General features: G+C 37.5%; 1 protein-coding gene across 1 annotated transcript in view; it reads left to right on the forward strand.

Moving 5' to 3' along the window:
* The window catches only part of TTC39B (tetratricopeptide repeat domain 39B), a 47,747-nt gene that overhangs the window by 17,508 nt on the left and 9,256 nt on the right, over positions 1 to 20,983 (forward strand). The window contains exons 2-14 of the mRNA XM_010562079.1: positions 5,573 to 5,677; positions 8,175 to 8,306; positions 10,246 to 10,322; positions 11,482 to 11,549; positions 12,910 to 12,974; positions 13,141 to 13,246; positions 14,642 to 14,707; positions 16,319 to 16,427; positions 17,302 to 17,369; positions 17,457 to 17,516; positions 17,828 to 17,989; positions 19,064 to 19,155; positions 19,473 to 19,593. Of these exons, the coding sequence (XP_010560381.1) occupies positions 5,583 to 5,677; positions 8,175 to 8,306; positions 10,246 to 10,322; positions 11,482 to 11,549; positions 12,910 to 12,974; positions 13,141 to 13,246; positions 14,642 to 14,707; positions 16,319 to 16,427; positions 17,302 to 17,369; positions 17,457 to 17,516; positions 17,828 to 17,989; positions 19,064 to 19,155; positions 19,473 to 19,593 (1,221 nt within the window). The 5' untranslated portion in view covers positions 5,573 to 5,582. The remainder of the gene's footprint in view (positions 1 to 5,572; positions 5,678 to 8,174; positions 8,307 to 10,245; positions 10,323 to 11,481; positions 11,550 to 12,909; positions 12,975 to 13,140; positions 13,247 to 14,641; positions 14,708 to 16,318; positions 16,428 to 17,301; positions 17,370 to 17,456; positions 17,517 to 17,827; positions 17,990 to 19,063; positions 19,156 to 19,472; positions 19,594 to 20,983) is intronic.

The following is a 20,983-nucleotide window of genomic DNA, read 5'->3' on the forward strand; positions in this document are numbered from 1 at the left end:
GTAGAAATTGGTTTGTAATGTTTTGGGAGGAGAGGAAAAAATGTGCTTTTTCTGAGCCTCTGCATAGAAATATTCCTTGTCTGCCAGCGAAGATAGCCAAGTTGCTTCTGAGTCAGTATGTTCCTTCCTTCTGACTGTTCTGGTATCAAGTTATGAATCTGAATTGGAGCGATTCCTTTTAGTTATGTTCCTCTGCTGCAGGATGTAGGAAAACAGTAGAAAATATATGTGAAGAGTAATTAAACAGGAGTGAGACTCTTTGGTAGAGAATATGATTCACTTACCAGAAACAAGGGTCTGAGAAAACTGGCTTCACAAATTTTATATTTGAATTGGCAGAATAATTTCATGAGCTTAATTGATGTAAAGAATCCTGTTTGCATTGCCTGCAGGTTTTGGTCACACATAAAGACAGCAGCATGGGAACTAGCCTGTAACACAGGAAAAGAACATGACAGCAATGTGCTGGAGAGAATCTGCTGCTTACCCATTTAATAGGAACAGATAGTTTTGGCAGGACGCCAGGGCTGTGTTGTTTTAAGGAACCTTGTTAAGAGAATATTTTACAAATATTGATATGTACCCTGGTAATGCTAGAGTTGGTGGTATGGTGGCACTTGGGAGCCTGATGGCTAACGGTCCTGTCTGATAAAAAGTGAGCATGTCCATGGCTATGTTATACAAAATAAAGATTAGGTTTCCCTTCCAAAGGAAGTTCCAGCAGTTGCTGACTGCAGGATAGGAAGTGTGCAGATTTACAGCGTACAGATACAGAAAATGTGTTTCTTTTCACTAAGATGAGGCCTAGTGAAGCAATGGAAATAGGACATTGCCCTTACATCTTGATCCTTGCATTCAGAAACATGGTAACAGTGGTGGGGTACTGTAATACTTTAATCAATTTATTTGCTTACTTTTCAGGTGAAGTGGTAGGAAACTTTCTTACTCTTCCTAGGCTGAACCCAGATATTTTACAACTAAGTGAATAAAGTTGTGATCAGTTGTTAAATCACCTGCTGTTATGAATGATCCACCTTTCGTCGGATTGTTTTACGAACTACGTGATTATACATCTCTCACTTGCGGTTCTCTTCCCTCTGTTACTTCAGATGACCGTTCATAGTTCCTCCATGCTTGGTGTAGCAGGTCATCGCCTCGTGTTGGGTGCTTCCATTCCAATAGCTCACAGAGTTCTTGGCCCACCTTAAAGTTAGCAAACGTTTTGTGAGGGGAAGGGACCAGAAGGTCCATCTGTCCTCTGCAATTTGGAACAACCCCCTCCTTAATATGGCCACTGGGATTTGTATTGGACGAGACCTGGAACAGGGCACTGCTTCAGTGCTGGTCACAGAATGGTTGTGGTGTGCAAGTCTGAGAGAGTAAAAACTCATTGTTGCCATCTGGTAGATATCAGCTTTGATTACTGGATTTTTTTTTTTCAAGACAATTCCTGCAAATTTGGTATTTAAAGAAGTAACTCTCCCCCTTTTTTCCCCCCTTCTTGAGAAATTATTTGAAAGCAAGTAGCCATTTTTCCTAGCAGGAAAGGCAGAGCAAATGGAATGTGTAATCTAACCAGGCATGGCCAAATGAATCTTAAATTTCCTAAAAAGCAAACGTGAAATGAGGATGTAGAAGCATGGGAACACACAGTGGTGGTGATGACATGTTACTGAGGGACTAACTCAGGTCCTTGCTTAAGTACCAGAAAAAAACCCCAGCCTCTAAATCTAGCTAAAAATTATTTCTTTGGAAATGATTTGTTAACAGATGGAATTAGCTAATAAAACAGTGTTTTACAAAACTTTCAGTCATTATAAATGAGGGGTTTTTTATTATTATTTTATTTCTTTACACTGTTCTTTGGAGGGCACACTATTTAAGACATTTGAAGAGGACATAAATGTGTACATTTCTCTAGTGCTTGTATAAATACTTTAATTAGGACAGATTCGTTTACATATTCAGAGTCTGAATGTACCCAAATACAGTTGCTTTCTTCATATTTGTTTTGCTAAACACTTTAATTCTGCTTTACTTAGTAGGAAGTGTAGGATCTTAAGCATACTTGTTCTAGTGATTGTTGTTAATGGGAAACCTTTAACCAGTAGAGCAGATTAGTGTGCTAAGTCCATTCCTTTGCCAAATAGGTGGGATGCTTTGTAATCTAGAGTCTGTGGTTCTCTTGATCCAGGCTCTGGAAAAAAAACTTACTTTGGGAGTATGGAGAGGTGTTACAGGCTGAGGCTTTGGCAGGTATCCAGACTAAATGCTCAGCCAGGTAATTTTATTTTCTGGATTTAGAAGCTAGAATGTCTAAAATAGAAAATGAGTTTGTGGTTGGTCTTGATAGGTTGAGGGTTTTTTTCCTAAACTAAAGTACAGAAGGTATGAATTCACTATGTGAGGAGATAGATATTCTGCGTGTCTCCTACATGGCTTTCTTGGTCAAGGAATGGTAGAAGGTGTCTGTGTGTTAGAACTGTAAGGCAGTTTGCTATTTTGGCCTGTATATCCATGCAAGATGTGAACATGAAGTGATGATTTGCATTTACAATTTAATGTCTGATGTTCTAATTTTTCAAAGATTGTTTAAGTTAGATCTGAGAAGTGCAAAGTCCCCTGTTAATTTCGGTGCAAGTAGCATCGTAAAGATAAAAAGCTGTGTCCACTGAAACATGAAGAAGAAAGTTCTTAATCCTTTGTGACCTACAGCAAATTGCTGCTTTCTGATGAAAAATCATATGCTTGATATACCGCTTTCCTTTTCCTCTCATCAAAGAGGAGCCAAAGGGAAAGAATTAATTGGGGTGTTTGGGACAGAGGAGAAAGTAAAAAAAATCAAAAAGATTAAGCAAACTGTGTTAAAAGAGGAAGCAAAAAATTGTGCATGATCCTGTTGAATTCATAGTGAAAATGGTGTCTCATTTTGTAACTATCTTGGAACGTGTCCCTTCTCTTGAACATTTTCACTCTTACAATTTTTCACTGAGAGGTGTGTTTCAGAAACTTTTGATGTGGTATATGCAGTGGGGGAAATTTGAAAAATAAACCTATAGATTCACTCAGATACACTTCTGTCATTGAGTAGCCTTGATTATCAACTATCTTGCAGAGATGAATCACACATTCTTATATACCAAAAGGTTTAGGACTTTGAAAATGAAAAAAAAAAATAACAAGCCAAACCCCAGGTTTTTTTACAGTTCAATTTTAACACTTCAGTTAAAGTAGTCTCAAAGGTAAGGTTTATAATAAAACCACTGCATTTATATACAACATAAAGCTTTCTGAATAAAAATAAAAGACCATAATATATGCCTATAATTAGTGGAACTGCCTTGTAAAAAATGAACGTCTAGATAACAGGTTAACCAAGATTAGCCAGTGTAGTCTGAATTATAAATTGTACCTTTATGTTCTATATTTTCCAGTGCAGCCTCGCGTATGAAGAGTGGTATATAAACAACAACAAAATGCTGACTCTTTTTTGTCTCCCTGCAACAAGAGAAAAGATACTGCTATTGCTTGTCTGAAGGATTTTTACTTGTTATTGGGGCTTGTATTTATACATAGACCTAAGTAAACTTGCTGTAGAGTATAACTTCCATGAAATATGTTTAAGAATATTGGAAGGCAACTTGGATTATCTAGCCTAAGGGTATTTAAGTGAGAGAACATAAACTGATAGTGGCAATGGGACAGTATGTCATTGGTGACATAGGCCAGCAATGAAGAGAACACAAATGTAGTAGGTTTGCTCTCCAGTAGTTGTGCAGTACGAATCATTACAGGCTAATAAAGACTTCTGTAGCCGTACCTATACCCTATACAGTAGGGCAAACGTTGCAGTGCTCGTTCCCCAGGCTCTCACCTAGGACTGGATGTTGGGGTGAAGCCTGGGGGGGTGATGGGCTGGCAGGAACCCTAGGCTCATGGGAAAAGAGACGGCCGCTTTGCTGGTAAGGCTTGGGGGGAAAAAAGGTGACTGGATCGCCACAGTGTCCCCTCTCTGCTGGTGTGACAGTGGTGCTTTTGTTGGACAGCGGGAGGTCGGGGCTGTAGGTTGGTTGCACGAGGAAAACGACCTTTCCTGCAGAGCCTGCCCAGCCAGAGGATGGAAAGCTTAGCCAGTGGCTCGTGGTGACGGTTGAAGCAGAGCTGCAAATGCTTCGCTTTTAAGGGCTGTAGGTTAAATTACATAAATCTTAAAATTGTATAAATAGTAGTCAAGTTGAATCCCAGTATGGGAGAAAATGTATTTAAATTGTATTTAAATTTGTTGGTAACAATCTGATGGTAAAACTGACAGATTTCAACTGTTGGGCAGTTCGCCCCTTCATTATGAAGGGCAGGATTTGCCGCTTGGTGTGTTCAATAATAAATATCTAGTAGTTGCCAAGAACTGTGTTAGAGATTTTAGTTTTCTACAGAAGGTGAATTTTTCAAGTATTGGCACTGAAAAATGACAGAAAATAAAGCTGCAAAAGTGTTTTGTGATGTCATCTAGCCTTATCCCAATTTTCTGCCCCAGAAGGGATACAAAAAACAGAGCCAATGTTCTCAAAGCTTTTAGGTGATGGAGAGAGGAGGAGCGTAGGGGAAGTTGATGATTCTGTGTAAAAACCTGTCTAGTCATATTTCCATGTCCCCCTTTTTCTTGGTTTGGTTTTTTTGTGTGCAAGTGTGTTACTGTCAGATTTAGAGCAGCTGCACTCTTCTGTCGTTACTCTTCTTAAATTCCTCCTTCAGGGTTCTTCTTTGGTCAGCACTTAAATATTCATCTCATTGACACAATCTGTTGCTTACCACTGCTTAACCTTCCTTGGATAAAGCCCATTATAGAGCCTAAACCTGTTGTTTTAAAGCTGTGGACAGAGTATCTTTTCCAGATCCAGCTGTGTACACTGAAGGCTGAGTAGCTTCTAGCTATTTGTCACAACTGTGAATGTCCAGTTGGTCACCAGTTCTGCCCATGGAGCAATTCGTGAGTGCTCCCGAGTCTTCCAGACAACACTGGCTGAGACAGCAGTTTTGTTGAATGGCTTCCTCTTAAGCAAGTGCAAGTGATTTAACTTGAAGTGAATTAGGAACAACAAAAACTTTTGGCATAGCTGCAGGCTTCTGACAGGACTATTTTTGGCATAGCTGTTTACAGAGTGAGAGTGTGTTTACTGCTTTCTTGGATGAAAATATTATTTTGTCATCACTCTCAAGACTTAGATATGAATACAGTCTGAAACTGCATTTGTACTGATATGGAGAATTAAAAGCTTGGACACAGTGATAAGTTCAGAGTATTTGTGTTACATATGTAGCAGTGAAAGTGACTCCATTGCATATTGACTGGTAAAAAAAGGAGGACAAAGCTATAAACATCACTTAATGGGCAAAGAGGGCACACCCACGTAGCATGGATAAAGTGTTATGCGTGTGACTTGTTATTGTAAAGCTAGATTTTTAAAACGGGTAATAAAATTGCTATAAAAGACCTTCAGTGTTATCTAGGGGAAAAAAATCTTTTCATTTTGTTTTTATATTTACAGTTTGACTAACAAGAATCTTTTTTTAGGGCATCCAAGATGGATCTCAAGTGTGCTCTGGAAGAATGTTCAATGGCACTGAACTTATTTCTGAACAATAAGTTCTCTGAAGCCCTGGAACTACTTCGTCCATGGTGAGGTCCTGTTATTTGCTGAAGTTACTGTAAACAGATAGTGTAAAATATGCTGTCTGGTAGTTGAAGATTAATTTAAGGCCTCTGAAGACAGTAGTTTTTACTTATTCCCTTTTGTCCAAAAGCATTTCTTAGTATCTTTGGGTTTTAGCAGTGCGCTTGTTTCTCCTTAAGACCATTAGCAAAACCTGCTAATGAAGCACTGAACTGTTCTGTTGGAGTTTATCATTCAAGCTGTCTTTCCTCACGCAGAGGGGAAAAGCAGGGGAGCAAGACCTTATCCAATGTATCTTTGATCAGAGAATTTCTACAGTGGAACTGCTTTTGACAGGACAACAAAGCTGGAACAAAACTCCAGAATACTCTTTTTGTTGCTTTTTATATTATGTTTGAGTCACAGTAGCGTTTACCCTTAAAACCCACCTTTTGATCTTCTGACTAATTCTGCCTGTGGTTCCCCTGTTGCCTTTGCTCCACTGAGAAGAAAAGCATGGCAGTGCAGAGGGAGGGAACTAAAGAATACCGACAGGTTCGTAGGATAAACCTAGCTTACCTGTGACTGCCTGGGGAGGCAATCTGAGTGGCTGTTCTTTAGGACTGGGATCTGAATGAATCCCGTTCACTCTTCTTCTCCTGTCTGTGTCTCAAAGATGTGTATGATGTTGAGGGATGTGTCAGTGAGAGGTAGTAGAGCGAGGTGAAGTTATGGCTCTGCAGTTTGGTGATAGTAAGACTGAGAATGATAGGTTGGTGTTGTTAGGTCAGCAGTATGGACAGGTGGAAGAACATGGTTAAATGAAACCTTGGGAGGATGACACAGCTATCAAGTGTTTGCTTGTAGTCGTATGGAGAGCTCAAGTGTAGAGGAGGTAGGCAGGAATAATACCTTTTCAGATGAGCTATACGTATACCCAAGCTCATTCTCTGAGCATTGCGGAGTGTTATTTGTGATAGAGCAACGCTTTGAGAAGGCCCACCTGCACTTGTGCATGCTAAAATTGTTTTTGGGTAGTATGCAAAATACCAAATTCTACATGCAAGGATTGTGCATGCGTGTATTACTAAATACACAGACATATTACCCAAATATTTTTTGTACATTTCATACATACGTGTTTCATTTTGCGTTATAAAACAAAAAAACCTTGTTTCATACAATAGTGTTTTTATTTACAGTAAAGTATTTCTTTTAGTTGACTTTTTCTATGAAGAAGAAAAATACTGTAAATTCCATGATTTTGATGCTTCAAGTCCCTGGCAGCTAATAGACTTTGAGCTTATTATATGGCGTATTCAGCTAATCTGCAAAGGAGGACCTAGCCTAGCACGGAAACAAAAAGCCACCTTTAAAAATAGAGGCGCCAATTGCTTTACTGAAAAGTAGACTTTTAAAGAAAGTTAAACTTAAATCCTTAAATAATGTAAAAAGTTTAGGGAAAGTGTTGATATATTTAAGAAATAAACACTTAGCCCAAGGGTCTGTCTTCCTTGACTCTGCTGAAGTTTCCTGTCTTCAGAATTACATTTGGTGGGTAGCTCCGTGGGGAAGAGAAAAGCTCAAGGAAACTGGAGAGGATCCAACAGAGAGCGAGCAACATGGGTAGAAGACTAGAACATGTGACTCAGTAAGATTGTGAGAGCTGGGTTTGGTTTAGTTTGGCAAAAAGGAGACTTGGGCATTAACCTAACAGCAGTCTGGAGCTACTGAGGGGAAGCTGCAAAGACAGAGACATCTTTCTCCATAGTGGCAGATGGTAAAACAGGAGGCAGTCACCCCAAGTTGAGGCTTAGGAGGTTCAAACCGGACATTAGGAAAAAGTACATGGATAGTACAGTACCAGAGAGGCCTCCAGAGGGCTATGCAGCCTTCATTTTCTTGAACCACTTGAAACTTGGTTAGACAAAACCTGAGTTCACCTGACATAGTGTTGGCAATAGTGCTGCTGCAACTGTTAGGTTTGAGTATATGACCTTCCGTAGCCACTTTCCAACAACATTATTTTTTTTGGATTGTGTAATTATGTTGTGGAAGCCAGGCTGATTCCGTGTAGCCATTTATGCAGCACTGAGCATGTGTGTACTGACTTTTCTGTGACACAAATGCAGATTTTTGTGTCTTTGGATCAAGTAGTAATGTTAGAAGGATGTCCTTACTTCTTATGCTAAGTGAAAGCAGATGGATGAGTATTTATGTCAAGGCTTAATTAGCTAAATTAAATTGATATACCAGCAGCCTATAAATGGGATATAATTAAGTGCAAATGTTTGTGTAACCCAGTTAGGATATGTTCTGGAACTTGCTGTGACAGTATCCTGTGGAGGCAGACCTGTAGCACCCAGTGGAAGATGATACTTGCTAGGTTATGTTCTCATGTCCATTACTTTCCCGCTTTATTCTTCTGACTTTTCACAAATTAATGCAAATGTCTCAGCATTTAATTTTGTATTGTAATTTAAAGTTTTGCTTAAATGCACAAGATTTATATGTTTGCCCTAGGTCTAAAGATAGCATGTACCATGCCCTTGGGTACAGCACTATTTTAGTTATGCAAGCTGCTATGACCTTTGAACAGCAGGATATACAAATGGGAATTTCTACAATGAAGGAAGCTTTGCAAACCTGCCAAAGGTAAGCCCAAGCAGTGAACATTTATGAGGTACTTAATCCACTAAGTGTTCTTAGTAAGATATCTCAGCTGTCTGTACACTTTCAAAGCAGGCTATTGTCAGTGTGATACTGATCTAAATTTGGAAAGGTGGAGTAAGTCTCACTATCCAATTATTATGGGTAAGAATATGTTTCCTAGTATTGTGGAAACGACAGATTTGTCAGGTCTAGGCATGTATGGCCTCTAAAGTTAGTTAAATGTTTGGTTGGGTATGTATACCTTCACGTAAGCTGACACTACCCGATTGAACTGCCTGAGCTATTTCAACCTATGACTTTTTGTTTTCCATGGGGATCAACAATTTCAAAGCTCCATATTTTTAATTTTCCCTTTCATCGTGACAATACTCTTTTATAAAAGTTGTTTGCAAAGGTGGACCTGATAGTCTAATAGGATTAAGCTTGTACTGAGGCTTCTTCTAAAACCAAAGCAATTTTTGTATTATTGTTCCAAATATAAGTGTTTAGCTTACCTTAAAATTAAAGGGCTATTATTCCTTTCAAGAAAAGGATCTGTACCTTTTGCTTCTGGTCTTGCTTGGAACAACAGTGAAATAGAGTAGAAAATAGAAGTTATTAGTGACCTTTTATTTTTTTAATTAAAACACCTTAGAAAATGGGTTGTCAAAGCTAAAGTGCTTAACAAGACTCTGACAAAACCAGAAATGAGTGCTTTATTCTACTGAACTGGTTCTTCATCATATTGGTTAGGCCATAATTTATCATTAATGTTCTCCAAAGAAATTACTTCCAAATGTTGTTAGTTTAGACATTTAACATCACCTCCTTAGCAATGACAAACAAAAGAAAAGGAAGCAGGACAAAATGATCAGATACTGCTGAGGAAAATAAAGGGTCAGCAGTTTCTGCCTCTTTTTCAGGTGTGCTATGGATTCACTGTTCAATCTGAACTATGTTGTTTAGTATGTCTGAAAATGAGGTGTCTCTTTGTACTTCAGATGGTTTCAATGAGCGCCTCCATCTCTTCACGATACAAACTTTTATTCTTAAGTGCTCTGGCCTAGTCTGTCACAAAACTCATAAAATGCAAGATAAAGGCAATGAAGCACTCCAAGGTGAAGAATTGCCAGAACTACATGTGCCTTAATTGACCGTATTTTTTTGTATGCATTATGTTAACCTGTAGTGTCATAATCTTTGTTGTTAGGATGCTGTGCTTTTCAGTGTGCAGAATAGTGTAAACAAATGATAAGCTAATGCTCAGCATTTATAATTAATGACTTCCTGGCTTACAAAGTACATTCCTTTTCTGAATGCAGGATTGTTTCTTTAGCTTCTTCATCAAGCAGAGTTGTTTATAAATAGTAACTAATTCATTTTTTGAATGCCATGCTAAAATAAACTAGCAGTTTATAACATGGACAGTTGAGATCTGTTGAAAGTAAAATATGTGACTGTTTTGACGTAATATCTGGCATAAAAGTGCCATAAAATACTGAAGTATTTATGTTTTCATTTGTATTAAACACAGAGCTCCCTTTGATTTTTTTCATTCTAATTCTGAGTGAAAGTTTAAGAAATGGAAAAAAGTGATCCATAAAATTTTTAAGTCCAGTTCAAGTGGCTTGCCCAGCGTCAGAGAGACCTCTGCAGCTGGTGGGTGGAAGTGGGGTGGAAGTTACTGTACACTTAAAGTAGATTAAATGCACGCTTGGAACATCAGTTAAGGTTGGATAGGCTTCTGCGTCTAGATGCATACCAGTGGCCATGATCAGAGTACTCAAAGAATTGCAACTATTGGCAAATCATCACTTCAGTAAGAATGTCTATAAATTGTGGTTGGAAATGGTTAAAAATTACAAATAATTAAGTTCAAGTTTGTTTTGAAATGTCACTCATGCTGTGTGGGTTTCTTTTCTTCCACGTACAACTGATTTAGATTCAGGAAAAGAAGCACGGTGGTGGAATCCTTGTCCAATCTAGTATCTAAACAGTCAGTGGATCAGTTGAGTGAAGGTAAGTGGTTTGTAATACAATTAAAATAAAGTGAAAAAAGCTCAAAACCACCCTACCAATGTGTACGAATATGCTTAACTCTGTAACTTGACTAGTGCCTTACAGTAAAAAAAAAAAAACAAACCAACCACCTATATGATGGGTTTTTTTGAATTTGAATGCAAAGCTTCTCAAAATAGGGGGTTCAACCTAATTTTTTTCTGGCTCTGAACATGCATGAATTGAAGGGAATGTCTTTCACAATACATTATAGGACTGAAGAGAGATTTCCGTTTTAGTTTTTTTGTTTGTTTGGTTGGTTTTTTTACTTAAGACAGCTCCCAAAACTTTAAGAATCATTGATGCTGTGGAATATGTCCTTGTCATTAGTTGCATTGGAATCTGAATATGTTAAGTTTTGTGGTTGTCTGTTTTGCCTTAAGGTGTTTTGGGAAATGGTGTCAGTACATTGTTCATGGCTCTGAAAATGCTGATCTCCTATTTCTGATTTGGGCAGAATCAAGTATGCATTTTTTCTAACCTGACACAAAAGAATCCTCTTTAATACTGGACACATCAAACTCGCCACATGTGTACTGTACATACTGCAGCCTTGTGCACGTGGCTGGTCTTGCAGCATGGGTGCAGAGTAGCTCATGTCTTGTGTGTTAAGTCAAATGTACTTCAGTGCTGCATGAGGACAGAAAGTCTGCCTGGGGCTTTTGGTTTGTTGAGCATGACTTAGTGAAAACCTGTTCGTAATGTCTTACTGGGCTTAGGAAAAACCTGAGCCGCGGTGAGTGTTACCATTCATCTGTAAAAGTTTTTACTAAGACATGGAAGAAGGGTTGGAAGACCTAGTTGCTGTAGGGTGATATTTATTTAAACTTAGGATCAATGGAAAGTACAGGAGAGCATCCACCAGAATGACAAGTAGCTTTTGCCCTAGGCTGAAGTCAGCTCTGGCAAGATCAAAGGTTTTGTCTGAGGAGAAGCAAAATAGAAGACTTCTATTGGGATTTGTGTGTTACAGCTATTATTCTGCAGTTATCAAAATGGCAACAGCAGAATTCTGCTTTTTTTTCTTTTCTTGGCAGCATTTTATTTGTTCCAGTGACCCCAAGAAGATAATATTGACACTAACTTTGCTGACAGTAAATAACTTTTCTTTCTCATATAGAGGAAATGCATGCTGAAATCTGCTATGCTGAATGCTTGCTACAGAAAGCAGCTCTCACCTTCGTACAGGTAAAGTCAGTTGTTTATTTTGTATCTGTGTTTAATGGAAAGATGTTAATACTTGTAAAACATTGTTCCCACAATAGATATGGTATTTAAAACGCAAACTTTTTCCTAGTGAGTGAATGTTATTTCATGGCAGTGTTTGAAAGTATGGGTAAATACTGTGCTACCCAGCGAAATCCTCTCTTTGTTTATATGAATAACCAAAGATGTTATTGATAGCAAGGAAACAAAAACCTAAGGTATATTGCAGTCTTACGAGGATGGTATGTTTAAATGAATTGCCTCACATCTGCCAGTGTCCAGCACTTGTTTAAAAAGATGTTCAAGTATAAGGAAATGTCTTGTTTGAAAGTGCAAGTCTTTTTTGCACAAAAAGGATAGAATGTTTCCCAACTAACAAAACTTCAACTGATGCGTGCTTGTCTCCCAATTCAATATTATTCTCCATGCACTTTTGACATGGTGTCAGGAACAATATAGTAATGAATGATTATAAAATGAGTGTGCCTTAGCATCTGAGGATGGTGACGATAATGAAAATGTAACTATTCAAGAAAGAAGTAGCAAGAGGGCTTGTAGTAAAACACTTGCATTTGGTTGTTCAGTCTTGCAGACAAAACAACTGAGGTCTTTTGAAATGGTGACCCTTTTGTAGAAGCCAGAATTTCCTTTGGTTGATGATGCTGAGCCTTTTTTTGTGCTGCTTAATTTTCCACATCATATATGCTGTTCCTGAGTATTTCAATGTGCATTTCTGAAATGCCTGCACACATTCCTCTTCGGTGTGAGTTCTAAGAGAAAAAATTCTGTCCTGTTGAGGTGTTAACCATCTTGCTTTTCAGGAATTTATTTTTGATGGCTAGTAAGTACATTGTGGCTTTACTTTGACTTTTTTCTGGAGGTTAGTAAGCACACATGTTGGGTAGTACATGTGAGTACTGTTGATCAGCAAAGGGAATTCATCTGTTCGGGGGATTCTTTGGTTTGTCTTCTGTCAGGTTCCGGGCTCACTTGTGTGTGTCAGAATCGGTATTTCAAAACTTTCTTAAAAGTTCCTACAGCACCACCTGGTGGAGAGCTTTCTTGTTTCATTTATATGCATTGGAAATTCTGTTAAAAGTAACTGACTTTTTTTTCACCCCCCTCTTAAGTTTTAAAATTTGTAATATGCACCAGAGCAATGTTACACCAGAGGGTGTTAACTTCAGTCTCAGAGATGAGTCTAATAACTGAAACACATTTTTAATGTTTCCAACTACTGTTAAGTTACAAATAAATTTAACTGTAGCTGGAAGATTTTTATGTGTGTATTATATGTATAGCTGAATGCACATTTCTGTACAATTAATTTTTTTTTCCCCAGGATGAAAACATGATCAACTTTATCAAAGGTGGCCTCAAAATTAGGACAAGTTACCAAATATACAAGTAAGCCATTAGAAAACACTTGGATTCAGTGTTGGTATAAGCAGGTGCAGTTGCATTAATACCTCCAAAATAAAAAGAAATATTTTTATAGCAGTCATAATGATTATACTTCATATGATTTCTAAGTCGTGCTTCTCCTTCCCTCCTTTTTTTCCTGCATCAAAAGAGAATGTCATCAAGTGCTACAGATGACTCAGGGGAGCAAAAGCAAAAATGAAACTTACCACCAGTTTGAAGGAGGAGTAAATCTTGGAATCGGAGCATTCAACTTGGTATGACTTTTTCAGACTACAGAAAGGCCATTGGGATAATCTGTAGGATTCTTTCTTTGCAGATACAGTACTGTAATCCTGTTTAAAAATTACACATTTGTAAAATGGAGATACAGGTTTTGAAGGTTTTATGAAATATGAAGACAGCAGTGGCTTTTTGCGTGCATGCCTTCTAGGATCTTTTTACTAAGTTATTCTGAATTATGTTTAATTCTCTTGGACTAATTAATTTACGTATTTCTTAAGAGGAAAACCAGCTACATCTACTTGTGTGTACCAGGAATTTTTAAGATGCTTATGCTGTTGATTACAGGATACCTGGAGTGACTGCTTTTATTCCAACACCCATATGTATACCATGCTTTGCTTCAGTGGCATACTGTAGATTGGCATAGGTAATTACAAATTCAGAATAATGAGCAGTAGTTTACTGAGTTTGTGCAAAAGAAAACTGGGCACATCCACTAGCAGTTTTCTTTACAATTTACTACAGTTGCCTTTTCACACCTGTTGTGGCAATGGTGAGAGTTGATTTCTGCTGGTATGTTAATTTCTGTATCATTCCAGGCTGGAGCTGGCCAGTTCTGAGTATGGTCAGAACTCCTCAGGTCTGTATGCACCTGTCAGTCTTTAAAACCCAAGCAACTGGTAGATGTCTGTGTTCATAAGTGCTCTGACCTTTCCTGATCTTCATGAAGTCTGCTCAGTAGGAAGCTCAACAGAAAAAGTCTCTGCTGGGCAGAGTGTGTTAGGATGAATGCAGCTTTCAAAAACTGACCTTTGAATAGACCTTTTTGTAGTGCTCACTGAAAAGGTGGTTGTGATCTTTGTAAGTTTTCTGTTGTGTAGCATGTGGAGAATGCAGTTACAAGAGGAAGAAAAAGTGCATGTAATAGAGTGCTAAAGAATGATAACAATAGTTAGTATTTCTAACACAAGTATGCTTGCTGGTCTGCTAATTCAGTGCTCCCACAGTAGGAACAAGTAGAACTTTTGTGACACCATTGTGTCATTTGATTGCGGGTAAAGGAAGATGACAATTGTGGATTGTAAGTACCACCGAAATGGATAACACTTTCATTCCAAATGACCCACAATTTTCAAACAATTCTGATCAGCTGAAGACAGAAATATCTGTCATTATCTGAAGAAGCACAGCTGGACTCTGTCTTGCTGTTTCCATGCTGGATGATCTGAGTTTCCCTGAAGGTGCAGACTGATTGCATATTGTTGATCATGCATATCAATTTTTGAGTTATTTTGTTTTATTTTTCACTTGTGTTTACTGGCATTTAACATAGTAGGTGGCATTTTTGGCTCAAGTTTATAGTGGTTTTACTTTTTAAATGTATATAGGTTTTTATTTACCTTATTTTTGTTTGAAATATATTTCAGATGCTGTCGCTTTTACCAGGAAGGATCCTCCGACTTTTAGAATTTATTGGATTTTCTGGCAATAGGGTATTGGATCTGATACTTGTTTTTTCAAATTAGTCTTTTCTCAGATAAAGACTGTATGGATTTAATGTCATATATTTCATACTAACAGTGTAATGATCTATATTGTTTATCAGTATTGTAGTGTTAAAAAGATGAGAAGTGGTTTAGATGGTGCAGGCGTAAAAGCACACATGGTGATATCCTGATTTTGAACACCTATGGGAAATGATCAGTCTACTTCAGAGGTTTTGAAATTGCAGTTTCCATTCCTTTTGCTGATCCTTAAGGAGAGGATATCAGCTTTCTTTTCTAGCCTATACAGTCAGAAATTAATGTTCGTCATAACAGTAACTGAGGGGGAATCAGTTCTACATTTTTCTACCCACAATCCGAGCACATTTCTCTGGGAGAAGGAATTTCTGAGTACCATGTGTTCACTGTGGAATCTCTGTACATCTTTTTTTCATGGATAAGGAAAGTATTTGTAATCATAGCCTTGTTTTTGTAAACCTAGCCTTGTTTTGTAAGTATCTTACAGCTCTTTAAAACTCTTTTTGGCACCCATAAGAAATAAAAAACCCAAACCCAAACAAAGCAACCCAGAGAATAACTTCAAGTTATTAATGAGACAAAAAGTCACCATATGATCTTATTGCTGTTAGCTTGTCCACAAATACAGTTCTGCTTATTTAAAGTTAGACTTCAGTGGAGACCGATACATTCTGTTTTTTCCTGTCAGAGACCTGGTTCATGCTGAAGTTCTTCCATAATACACATTTTTGCCCCGACTGAAAAGGCAATAAAAGCTGAAAGGAAAAGAACAGACAACTTTGGAGTATCACCACATTTTTTTGTATGATGTTTGAATTCCCCTGTAACTCATCAATTTGCTATGCAATGAAACTCCTGTTAGGTTAATACTTGTTTTGAGGCAAAACTGTTGAAATCTGATGTGTTGAGCACGGAAGCTCTGAGCTCTTCTCAACAATCCCCCAAGCAGTCAAGCTGTCATGTAATGGGCATAAGCTGGAAAGGGTGGGAAGAAGTTTCATGTGTTAAGAGCTGATAAGTCTCCATGAATCTGGATTCCTTAGCGCACACAAATTCCATTGTAGCTTCTGGAAACGGTATCTAGAAGTTGGTGTGTCAGCAGAGCTAGTATTTTGATCAGAACCTCAAAGTAGGGGCTGACTTGCTGGAAGGAATTGAGGATAACCAGGGATTCCTGTGAAGGAAGAGTCTTGCCAACAAGTAGCACTGGAACAGTTGAGAGAAGTTTTCACCGACCATAGATTTCAAGATGTTATTCTGAAAGGCTTATAGCCAGAAAATAGCGGGAAAGGGATGTAGACCTGTGTGTCTGCATGGTCTGTGTGGTGTGTCCATTTCACCAGAGCACTGAAATGCATGGGTAATTCTATTCAGTGTTAGCTTAATCTTCTCCTTCCTGAGTGCTATCAGCTGTGGCAGAACTGTTTTGGCAGAAGGTTGTGTTGGATCCGAGATAACAAAATGCTGAATTACAGAATACTTGCATCTGAAAGGAAAACTGGATTTGGGGGAGCCAGCAACTATTAATAGTAACTCTGTATACTGATAGTTAATTTTGCATGTGTTTGTGATGTTTCTTAGGAGTTGGGCCTCTGTCAACTACGGGAAGGCGCATCTGGCAGCAGTTTGAGGGCCATTCTGTGTACTTTCACCCTGTTGGTTTATCATACTTACGTCTCCTTAATCCTTGGTGAGACCCACTGTGTAGCTGTTCAGTCATGCTACACATTGTGATAGATACTGTGATTTTTTTTTAACTGAATTTCAAAACTGTGGCCAATTAGCTTTGTAACAGGAGATTGCTGTATACTTAATTATGATCTGAAACTATATCTCTGACAAAGCTATGTCTGCAGAAACAGTGGGGGTAGATACCATTATACCAACATCTTGTTCCATTTGCAGGGCTGTCTCAACATGCAACAGCAAAATATCACAAAACACTTTTAAGTTCAGACAAATCCTTATCCATAAGTTAATGTCAGATATTGTGAAAACTATCTTTAGAACGAAGTCTTTACTCCCAAACAATTTACTTGGGAGTTCAAATATGTAGAGAATTAATTGCTTTTGCCATGTGTGGCTAAAAGTCACCATTAATTCTGTGTGCATCTTTGATACATGTTTTCATGTTCTTTAGTTTGGAAGTATTTTAGTCCTTGTCCCTCAGGCTCATCAGGAAATTAAGGAGAACTTCATTTCTTTCAGTATCACCTGTACTTCATTACTGAGCTCAAAATTAGGAAAGGAGGCAGCTGAGGAATATTTTCCTAACTTGCTAAAGCACTTAAAGGGATTTCAAAATATAAATAGGATCTATGATGGAGCAGTTTAAAGAGTATTCATATATTCTATTCTGTTTCTACTTACAGACATTTACTATCTTAAAAGCACTTAGTATCTTCAGGACAAGAATTCATGTTTATAGAGACACAATATGATTAAATAATTCTGCTTTTGCATAAAAGCAGTCATCCTTTAATCTATTCAAGCCATAATATGATTTGGAAACCATGAAACTAATTTTTTTAAGTACATTGAGGTTGGTTTGTTATGTTTTCTAGGTACAGGAGAAGCCAACCTTCAGGAAGCAGACAGTCTCCTTGAACCCTACCTCCAGAAATTTCCAAATGTGTGTATTCTCAATAAATTCTATAACAGTAACGTAGTTCCCTAAGCTTAAAATGGTAACTGGGTATTTTTCTCATCTCCTTTCAAGGGTTCCATTATTCTATTTTATGCTGCCAGAATAGATATACTGAAAGGAAATTTTGAAAAGGTAAATGAATTTTTTCTGTTTAAGGTTTTTATTTGTTCAGTGTTCAACTTGAGGAAAAAAATAGCTAATTCATCTAAGTAACTTATTTTAGTTAGACTGATAATTATGCTCTTATCCCTGTTCATGTTCAGTGTCAATATTGATTCCAGCTCTCTGTGTAAATGAGACTGAAAGGGAAGTTTATCTCATTTTACTAGTCAGGTGTTCTCCACTTGGGTGCTAGGAAAGAATTTGTGCTGTAATTAGACATGGCTCTCATGTGGAGCTGCAATTGAGCCAATTTTCATCATTCTTACTTAACTACATCATAGGCGCAGTTGAGGTTCCAAGAATGCATAGCAGCCCAGCAAGAGTGGAAACAGATTCATCATCTCTGTTACTGGGAACTGATGTGGTGCTACACTTTCCAGCAGAACTGGCTTCAAGCATATCGGTATGCAGACCTGCTCAGCAAAGAGAGCAGGTGGTCTAAGGTAAATGGGCAGGTGGACATTGTTATGATATACCAGTAGCCTCTCCACAGCTAAATTTGCATTTAATTTCACACAATAAGTGTACTTTTGCTTTCTTTTGAAACCCATAAGCAAAGGAACAATGGCACCAAAATGGTAGGTTTAACTGGGTGGTTAAAGAGAAATTTTTATTTCATGTTCTGAAGCACCAGAGCCATAACTAACAATGCTTCAGCTCCTTGAAAAACAGAGGTACTTACCAGAGTTGTGAGTAAGAAGAGGGAGAGAAAAACTGATTACTTTCATCTCAAGTCAAGTTCTAACACTCACTAATAAAACTTGGCTGAAGAAACTGTTAGTTAATTAAAGACAGATAAGAGCACACCTACTCAGCAGATGCTTTGCAACATGAAATGAGAAGGCTGCTGGAAACAGGGTCTCATGAGAAAAGTTGGGGTATCTACCTTTTCCTTGTTGAAATGTTTCTCAAAGTATGAATGAAGGACAATGTGCAAATAATTTTTCATACATCATTTCTGTCTGTTGCTTTCTAGATTACTGTTTCATTATGCTTAGTGGAAAAGGGGATATATCCAATTCTTGACAAAAGAGGAAGAGAATAGTATATTCAATGTGAAGTGCAAATGTCTAGAATAGAATTATGGATGTTTATCTTTTTTCTCTGCAAAGTCTCGTTATTGAACTTTTCCTTGAATCAGTACTCAGATATTTTCTTCCGGTTTTATTAGGCATGTCTCAACACATAACAGGTCATATAATAACAATAATAGACTTTAGAATAGTTACGTCATTTAAACTCATCTCTTTATCAGTGATTTGCATAATAAATTGTCCTGTTCTTTGCAGGAGACCCCTGTAGCATTCTAACTTATTTAGAATATTAATAAATATGTTGAAAATAAAATTATAGCATAAATTATGTGACAAAGGAAATGCTAAACTGCTATCCACCTGCCTAAGCATTACTGGAAACACTTCGCTGCAGCAAGTGGGGTGAGAGATTTGAGTCCTTAGTACATTGACAACCCAGCAAATTAGATGTGGTAATATGTTGCTGTTTCTTTTTTGAAATAGGCAATATATGTATTCCAGAAGGCAGCAATTCTATGTATGCTTTCAGAGGATGATTTGAAAAGGACTGATGAGGACATTGTATCTTTATTCAGGTAAATATTTATAAAGCAACTACATGTGCGGTCTTTTTCCCCCGCATAAAAGTTTGTGACTTGAGTATCTTTGTCTTGTGTTATTTACTTCCTACTTATAACCATCAACTTTTCAGGTTTTCTCTTTGCTTTTAGCATCAGAATATTTAAAATGCTGCTTTTGTCAGCAAACATATGTCCTACAGCTCTGGTCTAAGTGGTGTGAAACAATATAAGATGTTATACTTAAGAGGTGAACAGCAAATCTTACTAAATGAAATAAGATGAAATAAAAATTACATAAACCAACTTCTGTTTTCTATTTTCCCTTCTTGTAGACAAGTGGATGGTCTAAAACAGAGAATTGCAGGAAAATCTATCCCAACTGAGAAGTTTGCAGTAAGGAAAGCACGACGCTATGCAAGTTCTCAACCAGTGAAGCTGATATTACCCGCCTTGGTATTTATGCTTGCTTTCTTTTCATCCCTTTAAAACAGAAAAGAGATAAGTATAATACTTTATACAGGGAAAGAATAATATCAGGTAGTATGTGTCTGCGTTTTTTAAATTAGGAACTACTGCATTCATGCAATGGGATTTTTGTGAAATGTACTATGGACTGGATCATGCTACCAATTACTAGTAGTCCAAAACCAGAGCCAGATTTTTCACGTGAAAGTTCAAACATACAGAGAATGTTTGCTGCTGTCACATGAGGCTGAAAGTCACCTTTCAGCTAGAAACCTGCATGGGTTTCTAGCATATGTATTCATGTTATTTAGTTTGGCAGGATTTCAGTCCTTGTCCTCCAGACTCCTTAGGAAGTTAAGGAGTACTTCAGTACTTTCTGTTCTTCTGGTGAAAATGAAGATTGGGGTGGGGTTTTTTTGTTTGTTTGGTTGTTTTTTTTCCCCACTTAGATCAAGTCTGAGTAAAATGTGCAGAAGTTAATGATACTTTACTAATGCTAGTCTAATTTCCCATGCTTTTAACTTCAGAGGCATTAGTAGTGCATGGTCTGTTTATGTGTACACAGCATTGACACTTTGCATATGTGTATGCTAAAATTCTTGTACATGGGTAGGTTAGCAACAACTGAAGATAAAAACAAAATTTGAGAAGGAATTTCGTAATGTTAAAGCTCATTGATATAGAAAGAGGGGTCCAAAGAAAATTAATCCATCATTTTTAAAATTCAACGTATACTCAGTTACATATAGAGACCCAAGTAATAAAGTTGTCTTGGGCTTGTACAGCACAGTGCTATTCAGTTGTGAGTATGTATCTTTTGGTCTTGCTGTCAAATGCAGTATCTTTTAATTTAAGAATTTTTCCATCATGGGTTAGGCAAAAATAGTGTATGGTGTTACAGCAGTAGGTGTAAATTAGACAGGACTACAGAATTGAAAGGAATCTAGCGTAATGTAGTTGATAGTGTCAATAACACTATTTCAGACTTTGATAGAACCAGTTTTTTTCTCCCTCTGAAAACCTACATAGTCACAGCACAATATAAGTGGAATTATTTCAACAATGTATTGTATCAGCTTCAGAATGATGTCAGGCTTCATATTTCAGAGGTGTAATTACAATTCAAATAGAGTAGAACGAATTATACTCTTGTGTTTGCAATAAGTAAGTAAAGATCTTGGCAAAGTTTCACATTGGTTAGCATTAACTCTGTATGTGTATTCTCTCATTCTCTTTATGTGTTACAATGTGATAATATTTAATGCATTGAAACAAGCATATTGCTTACTACTGTACCAAAGCATCTGGGAAGCTTTTTGCCAGGATTTCCCTTGGTTTTGTTTTTTTAAAATAAGATTTTGTAGGAATTATATTGGAA

The sequence above is a fragment of the Haliaeetus leucocephalus genome, unplaced genomic scaffold (assembly GCF_000737465.1).
Source record: "Haliaeetus leucocephalus isolate CR32 unplaced genomic scaffold, Haliaeetus_leucocephalus-4.0 Scaffold154, whole genome shotgun sequence".
NCBI lineage: Eukaryota > Metazoa > Chordata > Aves > Accipitriformes > Accipitridae > Haliaeetus > Haliaeetus leucocephalus.